The sequence below is a fragment of the Pristiophorus japonicus genome, chromosome 1 (genome assembly GCF_044704955.1).
Source record: "Pristiophorus japonicus isolate sPriJap1 chromosome 1, sPriJap1.hap1, whole genome shotgun sequence".
In the NCBI taxonomy this organism is placed as follows: Eukaryota; Metazoa; Chordata; class Chondrichthyes; family Pristiophoridae; genus Pristiophorus; species Pristiophorus japonicus.
The window spans coordinates 339757910-339772116 of record NC_091977.1 but is presented as its reverse complement, the minus strand read 5'-3'; the positions used below and the strand labels follow the sequence as shown (position 1 = coordinate 339772116).

General features: G+C 44.7%; 1 protein-coding gene across 17 annotated transcripts in view; it reads right to left on the bottom strand.

Annotated features, from left to right (window-relative positions):
- The window catches only part of lrrfip2 (leucine rich repeat (in FLII) interacting protein 2), a 259131-nt gene that overhangs the window by 39603 nt on the left and 205321 nt on the right, over positions 1-14207 (bottom strand). For 14 of the 17 annotated variants that reach the window (XM_070889556.1, XM_070889546.1, XM_070889613.1 and 11 more), the window contains 3 exons: positions 11614-11745; positions 11344-11415; positions 1749-1919 (listed from right to left, as the gene is read on the bottom strand). In XM_070889556.1, the coding sequence (XP_070745657.1) occupies positions 1749-1919; positions 11344-11415; positions 11614-11745 (375 nt within the window). The remainder of the gene's footprint in view (positions 1-1748; positions 1920-11343; positions 11416-11613; positions 11746-14207) is intronic. The other 3 variants (XM_070889698.1, XM_070889668.1, XM_070889688.1) reach the window with 1 other exon arrangement.

Sequence of the window (14207 nt, the reverse complement as noted above, 5' to 3'; positions counted from 1 at the left end):
AAAGTGATAAATACTTTCTGTATTTAAAAAAAAAATCTATTTTATTTTATTAAGGTCGTCCATTCATTTTTTGTTAAGACACTATCATATTTTCTCCTGATATATTAATGACTAGATCATGAGAAACCAAGTGGCACTGTAGGCTAGTGTACTATTCTTTCAACTCTGGGACCTGATCTAAATGCAGCTAGTGAATAAGAAGAGCACTCTCATGCAAAGTGCTCCGATGGCTGACTGGGACCAACAGTCCTGATTAGTATTCATTACTGGTAATACTGTAACCTTGTTCCTTTTTCTCTTCCCCTCCTTTACCTGCCAATTTTCTTCCCCACCTTTGCTGAACATGTTGCTGGAGTGGTGGAGGTTGAGCAGCACCTGCTGATCGCACTGTTTTTTTTTGTGTGTGTGAGCACAATGTTGGCCATCATTTAACCATGGGAAGCATCACATATGAGCCTGATCCAATTTGTGCCTGATACACACAATTGCTTGCATGGATCAAAGGTTGTTGGATGGTGGAAACTCTGGCTGAAGCCCCTTTGCCTAATTTAGAGGAACAGAGGCGAGTTGCAGCATCTCGGTCATTACCCTGACTGAGATCAGCCAATTCAACACAGGCCAGAAACCAAATCTGGGGCCTTACTAATCTGTGTGGCTCAGCTAAGCTTTCCTCAACCCCCTCATCCTCTTATGAGCTTTTGTTCTGAGTGAGGGTGACCAGGATCGAGAATGAAGGTCCTTCACATTTAACTAGCCAGTGGCAGCACTATGCATATAGGTATAACACATAATATGTTGTGTTCTTTACTTTGGACCAAACAATAAGGGTGAATTTGCCTGCTCCCTCGATTCAGGTGGACATCCCCCATCTGACTGCTCCCAGGATTCAGGAAAATGTTCCCCATCTGCTTGTTGCAGGGATTCAGGCGGATGGTTCTGTCTGTTTGTTCCCGGGATTCAGGTGGACATAAAACATCCCATGGCGGTAACTGTAAAACATCCCATGGCGGTAACTGAAGAAAGGACTTGGAGTTCTCCCTCAACCGTCACGACCAAAAGATAGATTAAATGGTCATCTCATTTGCTGCTCCTCGAACCATGCTGTTCAGAAAATGGCTGCTGTATTCACCAACATAACAGCAGTGACTACTTCAAAAGCAACTAATTGGTTGGAAGCGCTTGGGACATCCTGAAAGGTGTGATGAGGTGCTATAAAAATCCATGTTTAATCTTTCTTCCTTCTTCAATTAGATTAAAAAAATCAAACATTTTAATTTCACCATTAGACATTGACGTGCAAAAATGTAAATGAACTCTGCATCTCAGTCACAACCCTTTAACCAAATTTATCGCTCAGTAGCTTTGTTTTCACTCTTGAATATAAATACACCAACATCACTCTTTGCAATAGAACACTGGATAATTTCAGAGATTTCAAATTTAAATATTTAACAACAGATTTGGCAAAGATTTTTTTTTAAATGAGCAAACACCATCAGAATTAATGATATACCAAACCCACGCACTGCGCATTTCCTTGAATAAAGGCAATTGAACAGACATTGCTCTTGCTGTAACAAAGTGAGATAATTTGTCTCAATTTAAAAAAAATCAAAGTTGCAACACTGCAATTGTTACCCTTCAAGGAACCTTTAGATCAACATGATGTGAAGAAAACACAACTTCATCTTAAGTGCAAAATGAATACTAACTCCCAGGCACTGCTGTAGTTGTTCATAATCAATTACCTTAGATTTTTCCTCATTCTCTCTATATAGCTCTGCCATTTGCTCCTCCATTTCCTCAATAACATCTTTTAGTGTATCCACTTGGTAGACAAGGTTAGATTTTTCATTGTCTAGCTGTGCATTGGAGACCATAGCTTTTTTGTATTTCTCTTCTACTTCTGATAAGGAATCCTGCAATTTAAAGATAATTCTCATTCCGGTGACAGGATCAATGATGCTGGAAACAACTGCAAACATAGAGAACATGTGGCAATGTATAAACCTGATCCGTGGAGGGCAAGAGGAAAAAAATAAGTCAACAGGATTACAGGTTGCCAAATTATAATAATTTATCACTGCAATGAACAAATATAAGTTAATTCCCATAGTTGCTCCGCGGTTTTCCGAATGTAAATTAGAACTTCAATAATACAATAACTATAGGGACAATGGGCTCAATTTTGGCTGAGCTCATTTTTTTAGCGTACTTACCCGAGTTGCACCGCTTAAGTATGTCCGGAGATACTCCGGAAAGAAATGTTCCAACTTTGGCCGCTGTCTGGCCTCTCCACTGCAGTCGCGCAGCGTGGCCAGTCGCCTCGGAGGGTGGAACCTGCGTTCTGCGCTGGAAAATATGCCGGGACGTCTGCACATGCGCAGTGGAGAATAGTGATGGCCACGCATGCACAGTAGTGCTGCGAATTGGCAATCGGCCATTTGCAAGTTGATGCTATTGTAAACGGGGTTTCCACTGCACTTTTGGTGAAGTTACAGGTGCGAAGTGGGAGCAGCTCCAAGGTAACTCCTGCCTTACAGCTCTTTATAAAAGTATTTTTCTTGAAGTTTCAATTGAAATGTTTGTTACTTAAGGCTCAAGTTAATCAACGTCAAAAGAGAAATACCACAGTTTGTGTCTCAAAACATCTTGCAATATTCTATGCCATGTTTATGGGAATGAAGGACTGTACAATGTCAAAATGCAATCTCTGAGTTCTCCTGCCTGCTGGTGAGTTCTCCCGCCCCCTAGCCTGGCTGAGTGGCCTCCTGGTGCAATCTCGGAGTTCTCCTGCCTGCCGGTGAGTTCTGAGTTCTCCTGTCTGCCGGTGAGTTCTCTGAGTTCTCCTATGTGCGTTCTGAGAATCCCGGGCTGAGTGCAGAAAGGTAAATTGCAGTTTGATACTGAAGGTAGGACTTTCATTTTTTATTTCTTATTATTTTAATTGTGCGAAGGAAGGATGGTTTTGCAAGTCTGTTCCCTGAGGTTTGGCTGGTTCAGGTCCTCTCTGCTTCCCACCCCTATCCCAGGTCGAATGGCCTCCGATGCACTGACCTCCGCCGATTTCTTTAACTCTCTGCAAGGGTTTTCTCAAATGGCCACATACGCTGGCCTAAGTAGAAATGGAGTAACTACTAGCTGGCCAAAGTTGCCTAAATGGCCAGAACTGGCATAAGTGGCTGGTAACGCCCCTTTTTGAGAAAAAAAACTAACCTAAAAAAAACATAATTAAGTGAGTTACGCTGGTGCACATTGATTGGGGAAACTGGGGATTTTTAAGTTAGGCCAGAAAAAGCAGCCTACTCCAAAAAAATAGAGCAACTCCTAGGGAAAATTGAGCCCAAAAATAGTGCTACAGGCAATTTTATTTTCTATTTTGTGTCAAAAACATTTAAAAATTAGACCAGGCAAACAAACAGCCAGTTGCTCATGCCAAAGTTTTAACGTCTGCATTTCAAATTCCAGGAGCCAGTTTAACTAAATTTCCTGCGTGTCTTTGTTGAAGAACAGTTCTTTGAAAACAATGCATGATTTGGGCTCATAGAAAACCTTCAAATTAAATCTGCGGTTTCAAAACTAGATCTTAGTTTGTGTTTTGCTTTTACAGTACATGCTGCTTGCTGCAGGTAAACCTAGCCTCCCTATAAATTCCAGCCCTCTATCAATGAATGCAATTTGATCCCGGTAAAAGTTGGTAAGTACAGATAATCATGGACCCATATATTAGGTTAAAGGGAAAAAATTTGGGTCGTTTGCGCCTCCCGCTGCTGCCATGGCACCCCGCTCCCTGGTGGTGTAGCAATGACACCTTGGCCCTCCTGCAGAGTCGGCATCTTGGCCCTCCCCATTAATGGAAAGGGGGGGGGGGGTCCAGTCTTCTCACCAGGGCGACGCATCCCTCCGTGTAGCGTTGGAAAATTTGCGGCCTGTTGTGCCCCGGTCACGCCTCCAACAGGAACTGCAGCACGAGATTTTGCGCTGAGGTTCCTGTCGAGGGCGTTAAGCCCAATATAACTCACGGGGTGGGACTTCTGTGCCAGGCGCAGAAGTCCCACCTCACGGCTTTGGGGCGGTACCAAATTTTCAGCCGAGGGTCTTTAACATTCTTTGGTTGAATACCTTGTGAATACATACAAATGCCTACCTGTTTGGAGAAACAAGTCAATATTTACATCCATAAAATAATGAATTGTTGAAAGCAAGATTAACCAGCTAAATGAAACAGCCCACCTCTCCCTGGCAGAGGTTATGCAGTAATGCCAACCCCGCTGTCCCACAAATGATGAGACAAACTCATAAAAATCATGAGAATTTATAATATCTCAAGAGTTGCTATTTTTTTCAAACATAAACCAACATAGATTGACAGTTCATTTATAAACCTCATTGTTGGCATCATTTAATACCCAACAGGTCATAGCTCTTTACAAAAATGATATTACTGCATCTGAAAATGATTTACTAAAAACTTTTTAAAAATCCTACCCTTCACCTGGTGCCCAACATAACCACCATGCAATGCAGACCCTGCAGTTGCCAAACAAAATATTAAGCCCATAGAAACTCATCCCTCCAGAAACAGGAGTAGCCCATTCGACCCTTCGAGCCTGCACCACCATTCAATAAGATCATGGCTGATCATTCCCTCAGTACCCCTTTCCTGCTTTCTCTCCATACCCCTTGATCCCTTTACCATAAGGGCCATATCTAACTCCCTCTTGAATATATCTAATGAACTGGCATCAACAGCTCTCTGCGGTAGAGAATTCCACAGGTTAACAACTCTCTGGGTGAAGAAGTTCCTCCTCATCTCGGTCCTAAATGGCTTACCCCTTATCCTTAGACTGTGACCCCTGGTTCTGGAATCCCCCAACATCGGGAACATTCTTCCTGCATCTAACCTGTCCAGTCCCATCAGAATTTGACATGTTTCTATGAGATCCCCTCTCATTCTTCTAAACTCCAGTGAATACAGGCCCAGTCGATCCAGTCTCTCCTCATATGTTAGACCTGCCATCCCGGGAATCAGTCTGGTGAACCTTCGCTGCACTCCCGCAATAACAAGAACGTCCTTCCTCAGATTAGGAGACCAAAACTGACCACAATATTCCAGGTGAGGCTTCAACATGGCCCTGCACAACTGCATTAAGGCTCAAATCCCCTAGCTATGAAGGCCAACGTGCCATTTGCCTTCTTCACTGCCTGCTGTACCTGCATGCCAACTTTCAATGACTGATGTACCATGACACCCAGGTCTCGTTACACCTCCCCTTTTCCTAATCTGCCGCCATTCAGATAATATTCTGCCTTCATGTTTTTCCCCCCAAAGTGGATAACCTCACATTTATCCACATTATACTGCATCTGCCATGCATTTGCCCACTCACCTAACCTGTCCAAGTCACCCTGCAGTCTCTTAGCATCCTCCTCACAGCTCACACTGCCATCCAGCTTATTGTCATCTGCAAACTTGGAGATATTACACTTAATTCCTTCATCTAAATCATTGATGTATATTGTGAATAGCTGGGGTCCCAACACTGAGCCCTGCGGCACCCCACTAGTCACTGCCTGCCATTCTCAAAAGGACCCGTTTATCCCGAAACTCTGCTTCCTGTCTGCCAACCAGTTCTCTATCCATGTCAGTACATTACCCCCAATACCATGTGCTTTAACTTTGCACAACAATCTCGTGTAGGGCCTTGTCAAAAGCCTTTTGAAAGTCCAAATACACCACATCCACTGGTTCTCCTTTGTCCACTCTACTAGTTACATCCTCAAAAAATTCTAGAAGATTTGTCAAGCACGATTTCCCTTTCATAAATCCATGCTGACTTGGACCAATCCTGTCACTGCTTTCCAAATGCGCTACTATTTCATCTTTAATAATTGATTCCAACATTTTCCCCACTACTGATGTCAGGCTAACCGGTCTGTAATTCCCTGTTTTCTCTCTCCCTCCTTTTTTAAAAAAGTGGTGTTACATTAGCTACCCTCCAGTCCATAGGAACTGATCCAGAGTCGATAGACTGTTGAATCATTTGTCTCCTACGTAGCACAATGCAGAAGGCTCGCACAAGGTATGGCATTGTCAGTATTGCCCCCATACTTAAATTTCACCTTTGAAAGCAGCTTAAAATGGCAGGCAAGGTCTGCAGAGATGGACCACATCCAAAGGTCTTGTGACTTATCCTCTCCCCCCACCCCCATTACTAATTGGAGTCGTGACTTCTCTCTTTCCCCCCCCCCCCAACTAATTGGAGTCTTATGACTTCTCCCCTTCTCTCTCTCCCCCCCGCCCCCCACCCGACCCCCACTCACTCATTGCAGTCTTCAGTGCAGAAGGCACCTGGCTCCCTGGGCTCCCAGCAATGCAATCGGCACCTCGCTCTCTCCTCCTCCCCCTGCCCCCCCGCCCCCCCTCCCATGGCTTGTTTTGTAGCCGAGCCCCAAGCCGCTGTGTCCGGGCACAGGGCCGATTCTGCCGGCCAAAGCTACGACCCTCTAGCCCTGCTTCAAGACGTTTGGTGGTGGCATAAAAAAAGAGAAAACTTCTGAAATCCAACAAATTTACACTTCTACATTGACAGGTAAAAAAAGTTGAACTTTATTATTGATTTTGAGTGTTCTTGGCTCCTCCAAAATCTTCAATTTAAAAACAATGGCGTCTTTCGGCGGCAATTTGTGAATGTGCGCTGGTTTTCTTAAGTGCCCAGATATATCGACCGAAGAGGAAAAAATGTTGGCAAACTGCGAACAGTTGAATAAACTGGCGGAGAAATGAGGGAACGTCAAAAAAAAAAAAGGCCTAGAAAAATCAGTCAGTTATGCCAGCGCAGATCGCAGGGGAAAATTTGGAAAAAAATAAATACTCCAAAAAAAAAACGTCGCAAATGACCGGGGAAAATTGAGCCCAGTGGAAATAAAATGAATGACAATAAAAATGTATAACAGAGGAAACATGATGGGTTGCCATACTTTGTTTCTCAAATACTTGGAGAAAAACTACATAAGGAAAATGGCAACAAAAACAAAGAATGATAAATCTTTGACCATTTAATACGAAGTGTCGCATACTGAATGTTATCGAAGTTGAGATTAAGCTGTGCTCTGTCATTTACCTCCACTTATATTTTGTTATGGTGTTTTTGTTTTTACAGACCGTCAATTGATATGAATTCTGCTCACGCCTGGGAAAGAGATTTCTCAAAGGATCTCGGTTAAGACTCAGCATTAATGTTGTTTCACAAGAAGATTGGGATTATTTTGCAGGTTGCCAGAAAATGTTCATTTTAATTCGTCAGATGTGTAGGATAACAAGTGAAAGAATTCCCTCTGTTGGCTTGGATTTATTCGCTTCAATCAAGGATTGTTTGGCTTAAAAAGTTCTGATTCCCTGGAGCTTTATTTTTACCTTAGCTGTTGTTCCAACCTCGTGCTCCAGGCGCTTTGCACTGCTTCTCAGTTACCATGGCAACCCTGCAGGAGGGGTAAGATGTCGCGAGATCTCTTGGTATTTGCGAGAGGGAGAAAGAAGGGGTCCAAGGTCATGGAGCCAATCGACGCAATAGGGACTCCAGCGTTGTTGTTACCTGGGTCCGGAGGAAGGAACCTGAGCGTGACTCCCTTGTGCAGAGGTAAGAAGAGGTGGCTTGCTCGATTGTTCACCCTGGCCCCTGCTTGTGTGTGTTTATATATGAAGACGGCTGGGCTGAGCCCATGGACTTGGATGCAGCAGAGTAAGAAGGAAGCAAATCACCACATTTTTCTTCCAAAAAGAAATCGAGATTTAGGCGTTCCATCGCAAGAGAAGCTTTATTTCACTCGGAAATTGCGAGAGTTGGCACTACTGGTTACGTTTCAGGGATTTCTTTCAATTCTTGCCATTTTTTGGCCTCCATGTTTTATGCTACTATTGCAGGTGACCCTTGGCCTTGGAGTGTATTTTCACTTGTCCAAGTATCTCATTGAAATTCATGGGTGGAGAAATTTGGTCGGTTAGTGCCTCAGGAAAGGGTCGGAACAGGGGCGCTAAAGGGGTTGGAGCAGCGAGCGCCGGCATTCGTGCCGCTCGGCACATTCAGTGTGCCCGTGCCAGCGGCGCTGAACAGTATAGGGAATGTTGCGCCGTGGTTTCGACAGCGATGTGATATTTGGTTGGAGCAGCACCCGTAGCGACACCACCAGAGAAAGCTGCCGTGCAGAGCTGTCCCTGGGCGCTATAGGAAGGAATGATTGAAAAAGGTAAGTGTAATTGATATTTCTTACAATTTTTTTTTCAATGCACCTGATCATTTTCCAACAGTCCATCGACTCTGGATCAATTCCTATGGACTGGAGGGTAGCTAACGTAACACCACTTTTTAAAAAAGGAGGGAGAGAGAAAACGGGGAATTATAGACTGGTTAGCCTGACATCAGTAGTGGGGAAAATGTTGGAATCAATTATTAAAGATGAAATAGCAGTGAATTTGGAAAGCAGTGACAGGATCGGTCCAAGTCAGCATGGATTTATGAAAGGGAAATCATGCCTGACAAATCTTCTAGAATTTTTTGAGGATGTAGCGAGTAGAGTGGACAAAGGAGAACCAGTGAATGTGTATTTGGACTTTCAAGAGGCTTTTGACAAGGTCCCACACAAGAGATTAGTGTGCAAAATTAAAGCACATGATATTGGGGGTAATGTGGATAGAGAACTGGTTGGCAGGCAGGAAGCAGAGAGTCAGGATAAACGGGTTCTTTTCAGAATGGCAGGCAGTGACTAGTGAGTGGGGAGCCGCAGGGTTCAGTACTGGGACCCCAGCTATTTACAATATACAACAATGTTTAGATGAAGGAATTGAGTGTAATATCTCCAAGTTTGCAGATGACACTAAGCTCGGTGGCGGTGTGAGCTGTGAGGAGGATGCTAAGAGGCTGCAGGGTGACTTGGACAGGTTAGGTGAGTGGACAAATGCATGGCAGATGCAGTATAATGTGGATAAATGTGAGGTTATCCACTTTGGTGGCAAAAACACAAAGGCAGAATATTATCTGAATGGCGACATATTAGGAAAAGGGGAGGTGCAACACGACTGGGTGTCATGGTACATTAGTCATTGAAAGTTGGTATGCAGGTACAGCAGGCAGTGAAGAAGCCAAATGGCATGTTGGCTTTCATAGCTAGGGGATTTGAGTACAGGAGCAGGGAGGTCTTACTGCAGTTGTACTGGGCCTTGGTGAGGCCTCGCCTGGAATATTGTGTTCAGTTTTGGTCTCCTAATCTGAGGAAGGACGTTCTTGCTATTGAGGGAGTGCAGCGAAGGTTCACCAGACTGATTCCTGGGATGGCAGGACTGATATATGAGGAGAGACTGGATCGACTGGGCTTGTATTCACTGGAGTTTTGAAGAATGAGAGGGGATCTGAGAGAAACATATAAAATTCTGACGGATTGGACAGGTTAGAGGCAGGAAGAATGTTCCCGATACTGGGGAAGTCCAGAACCAGGGGTCACAATCCAAGGTAAGGGGTAAGCCATTTGGGACCGAGATGAGGAGAAACTTCTTCAGTCAGAGAGTTGTTAACCTGTGGAATTCTCTACCACAGAGAGTTGTTGAGGCCAGTTCGTTAGATATATTCACGAGGGAGTTAGATATGGCCCTTACGGCTCAAGGGATCAAGGGGTATGGAGAGAAAGCAGAAAAGGGGTACTAAGGTGAATGATCAGCCATGATCTTATTGAATGGTGGTGCAGGCTCAAAGGGCCGAATGGCCTACTCCTGCACCTATTTTCTATGTTTCTATTTATGGGGCGTACTTTATCGGGAATGCTTTTTGTTGTTGCAATGAGGCCTCTCTTCGGGCTTGCTGAAGCCGGCTCTTCCGCAATGGATTTTCAGTTGCTCACCCGGCCTAGCACCCTCAGAGAGGAACACCTCCCTTTGCGTTCCACTCCACTTGCAGGGCACAGCAACCGAATTTTTTGGCTGCTGTCGCAAACCATTTTCCGGCGCAAAATTGACAGACATGCCGCTATTAGCGCCCTAAGAAGCTTCCAACCGAATTTTCACCCCATAGTCTTCACAAGTCTGGTGAAAGAATTTCCTTGTGCTGTCACAATGACAATTAAAAGCAAGCATAAAGCATACAGTGGTATGGTGCAAGTTTGAAAATCAGGTAGCAAGACCATAATAATGATAGTTTAGGCATAAATAACATATTTTGATGAATTAGGCTACATTGATGAGCAACCTTCGCGCTAGGAACCTTTACTTGCATGCAGAAGCACAAGCCATAACTTAATAATTATTTTAGACAACACAATGACACAGATAAAGAGCAATCATGTGAAAGATTATTAAAGTGAATATAGTCCCTTATATTTCCATGATGAAAACCAATTTGTTTTTAATTGGTACTGACTGAAATTCTTCAAAGTTTAAAAAAAAACAAAGAATATTTCCGATCCAAAAAACACAATTTTGACTCTTTACTTCTCAAACATTCACAGGGCTCCACATTTCCAGCTTCTAACCTGACAAATTTCCTCTTCAGTTTGCCCTTTGGTTAGATTTTTCTGGAATTTTACCCTTTTTGGCATTTCAGTGACTTCTGATTAAATTTTTCCAATTATTTTACCTACATTTCAACTGCAAAAGCAACTTCTGGCTTTCCATGAAAACACTCTCTCTTCCCAGCCTTGCACTCCAATTGGTAAGGAGTCCCAGAGTAATACTTAAAAAAAAAAATGCATCTACGTACATATGGAATGCATAGAGAATTGATTATGATGAAAATCTGTTTAAAATAACTGTGCAAGGTCTTTTTTGCCTCCAATATCCAATGAGATTTTGACTTTATCCATCTCCTTCCCCCAAATTTCCCAATTTTACCCCCAAATTCCCAAGAAATGTTTCCAAAGACTGAAAACGCAGAGCTCGCCATTGCTGGTTCTATGTTCACATTCAAAACACATAGTAAATTATATAAAATGGCAAACTGCTGGAATTCAAGCCAAATCAGGTCATAGGTTAGGAATCAAACAAATGTAATTATTTTCCACCTCTGTGTGCCACAGGTATTTTGCTTAAATTGCTACGGTTTTGTGGCTAGTTGCTTTGAGACAATAAAGTTATTCATCAAATACTCCACATAATAGCATAAATTACTGTAAGGTTACATTTAGATAAAAGCGCATGCTATAATAAGAAACCAAAATCTCTACCACTCAGCCAAAAAAAAGTTAGTCAAATGCTACAGAGGTACTCTGCTCTAGCATGTTAAAGGAGTGCAGCTCAAATTCCCAGTAAAACAGCCACAGGAAACAGAAAAAACATGCTGGGGGACATGGCCCTGATACCTTAAGTTCTTTTAATCCCTGCATGTATCTCCCCTCTACATCTTGTATCTGGTCCTTAAGCTCATAGATATCCTGTTGGGACACATGGAATGAACCATTGGATAAATGGGAGGGGGGTGGGAACAAAAACATCAAACTTGAAATTCTACAAAGAGTTATATTTTTGGTGCACACAATGCTACAGGAATTTCGTCAATAGTTGGAAGCATTTAAAAAAATGTCACAACAGTTCACCAGTTCGATGCATGTATATAGTTTAATAAACCTTACCCGTAATTCACTGAGTGAAACATCTGGATCCAGCACGCTACTTGTATCTCCACTCCCTCGTCGAGAGGAAGATCCCCCAAGTGAGGCCAGTGTCGCTGGTGACAACCCTGCAACTGCATTTCGAGAAGCAGGCTGGTAAGTGAAAGAAAGAGACGGATTATATGTTAATTTCCATAGGAACAAGGAAGAGTGAACTTCAGGACACACAACTTCTGCTTTGACTGCATGACAATCAGCAGAGCACAACAAATGTTAAATATTCTAAAGTTGGCGTTGTGTATCTGTAAAACATGCACTCCCATGTTCCACCACCAGGGAGTGCATCCCCTGAAGTCCCAAGGGATCCCAGCATCCCTTGGGAGCACTGTATATAAGCTGGCCCCCCCAAGGCCTGTTCCTCACTCTTAATAAAGACTGAGGTCACTGTTACTTTAACCTCCCTGTGCGCATTCTCATCTGTGTTAGGAACACAATAACTGGCGACGAGTATACGAATCCAACGCAAAGATGCAGCAAACTGTGGGCATCCTGGAGAAGTTCTCAGCGGGTGAGGACTGGGAAGTCTATGTCGAACGGCTAGGCCAGTAATTTGTAGCCAACGAGCTGGACGGAGAAGGAAGCGCTGCAAAAAGGAGAGCGGTCCTCCTCACGGTCTGCGGGGCACCGACCTACAGCCTCATGAATTTTCTTCTGGCTCCGGTGAAACCCACAGATAAGTCATACGAGGAGCTGTGTACACTGGTTCGGGAGCATCTTAACCCGGGGGAGAGCGTGCTGATGGCGAGGTATCGGTTCGAAACGTGCCAGCGATCTGAAGCTCAGGAAGTGGCGAGCTACGTCGCCGAGCTAAGGCGACTTGCAGGACAATGTGAGTTTGATGGCTACCTGGAGCAAATGCTCAGAGACTTTTTTGTACTGGGCATTGGCCACGAGACCACTCGACGAAAACTTTTGACTGTAGAGACACCGACCCTCAGTAAGGCCATTGCGATAGCACAGGCGTTTATGCCCGCCAGTAATAACACCAAACAAATCTCTCAGCACACAAGTGCTAGCAATGTTCATAAATTAACTGGAACTGTGTTTGCGAGCAGAAATGTACAGGGCAGAAACCACAAGTCTGCAACTGCCAGCCGGCCTCAGGTGACCCAGATGACTCAGAGTCCACAAGGCTTCCATTCAGCCTATTCATGCCACTTCAAAAGGGTATGTTTGCAAGAGCTGTGGAACAATGGGGCACCTCCAACGAGCTTGCAGACAAACTGCAAGCTCTGCAAAACCTGCTAACCACCATGTGACAGAGGAAGATCAGTCCATGGTGGATCAAAGCAATTTTAAGCCTCAGAGAGAGGAGGCAGATGCTGAAGTACATGGGGTGCACACATTTGAGACGAAATATCCACCTATAATGCTAAATGTAAAATTGAATGGCTTACCCTTAGCCATGGAACTGGACACTGGCGCTAGCCAATCCATCATGAGTAAAAAGATGTTTGAGAGACTGTGGTGCAACAAACCAGCCCTGAGCCCCATCCACACGAAACTGAGAACGTACACCAAAGAGCTCATCACTGTACTGAGCAGCGCCATGGTCAAGGTCACCTACGCGGACACGGTGCACGCCTGCCACTCTGGATTGTTCCGGGCGATGGCCCCACACTGCTTGGAAGGAGCTGGCTGGGCAAAATCCGCTGGAACTGGGATGACATCCGAGTGCTATCACGTGTCGATGAGGCCTCATGTACCCAGGTTCTGAACAAATTTCCTTCCCTTTTTGAGCTAGGCATTGGAAACTTTTCCAGGGTGAAGGTGCGGATCCACTTGGTCCCAGAGGCACAACCCATTCACCACAAGGCGCGAGCGGTACCTCACATAATGAGGGAGAGAGTGGAAACTGAGCTGGGCAGGCTGCAACGTGAAGGCATCATCTCCCCAGTGGAATTCAGCGAGTGGGCCAGCCCGATTGTTCCAGTACTCAAAGGTGATGGCACCGTCAGGATTTGCGGCGATTATAAAGTAACTATTAATCGTTTCTCGCTACAGGACCAGTACCAACTACCTAAGGCAGATGACCTATTTGCGACGGTGGCAGGAAGCAAGACGTTCACCAAGCTCGACCTGACTTCGGCCTACATGACGCAGGAGCTGGAGGAGTCTTCCAAGGGCCTCACCTGCATCAACACGCACAAGGGACTGTTCATCTACAACAGATGCCCGTTTGGAATTCGGTCGGCTGCAGCGATCTTCCACAGAAACATGGGAGAGCCTACCCAAGTCGGTACCATGCACGGTGGTTTTTCAGGACAACATATTGGTCACGGGTCGGGACACCGTCGAGCACCTACAAAACCTGGAGGAGGTCCTCCAGAGACTGGATCGCGTAGGGCTGCGGCTGAAGAGGTCGAAGTGCGTCTTCATGGCAACGGAAGTTGAGTTTTTGGAGAGAAAGATCGCGGCGGACGGCATTCGGCCCACAGACGCCAAGACAGAGGCTATCAAGAACGCGTCCAGGCCACAGAACGTCCCATGGAGCTGCGGTCGTTCCTGGGACTCCTCAACTATTTTGGTAACTTCCTACCGGGGTTAAGCACCCT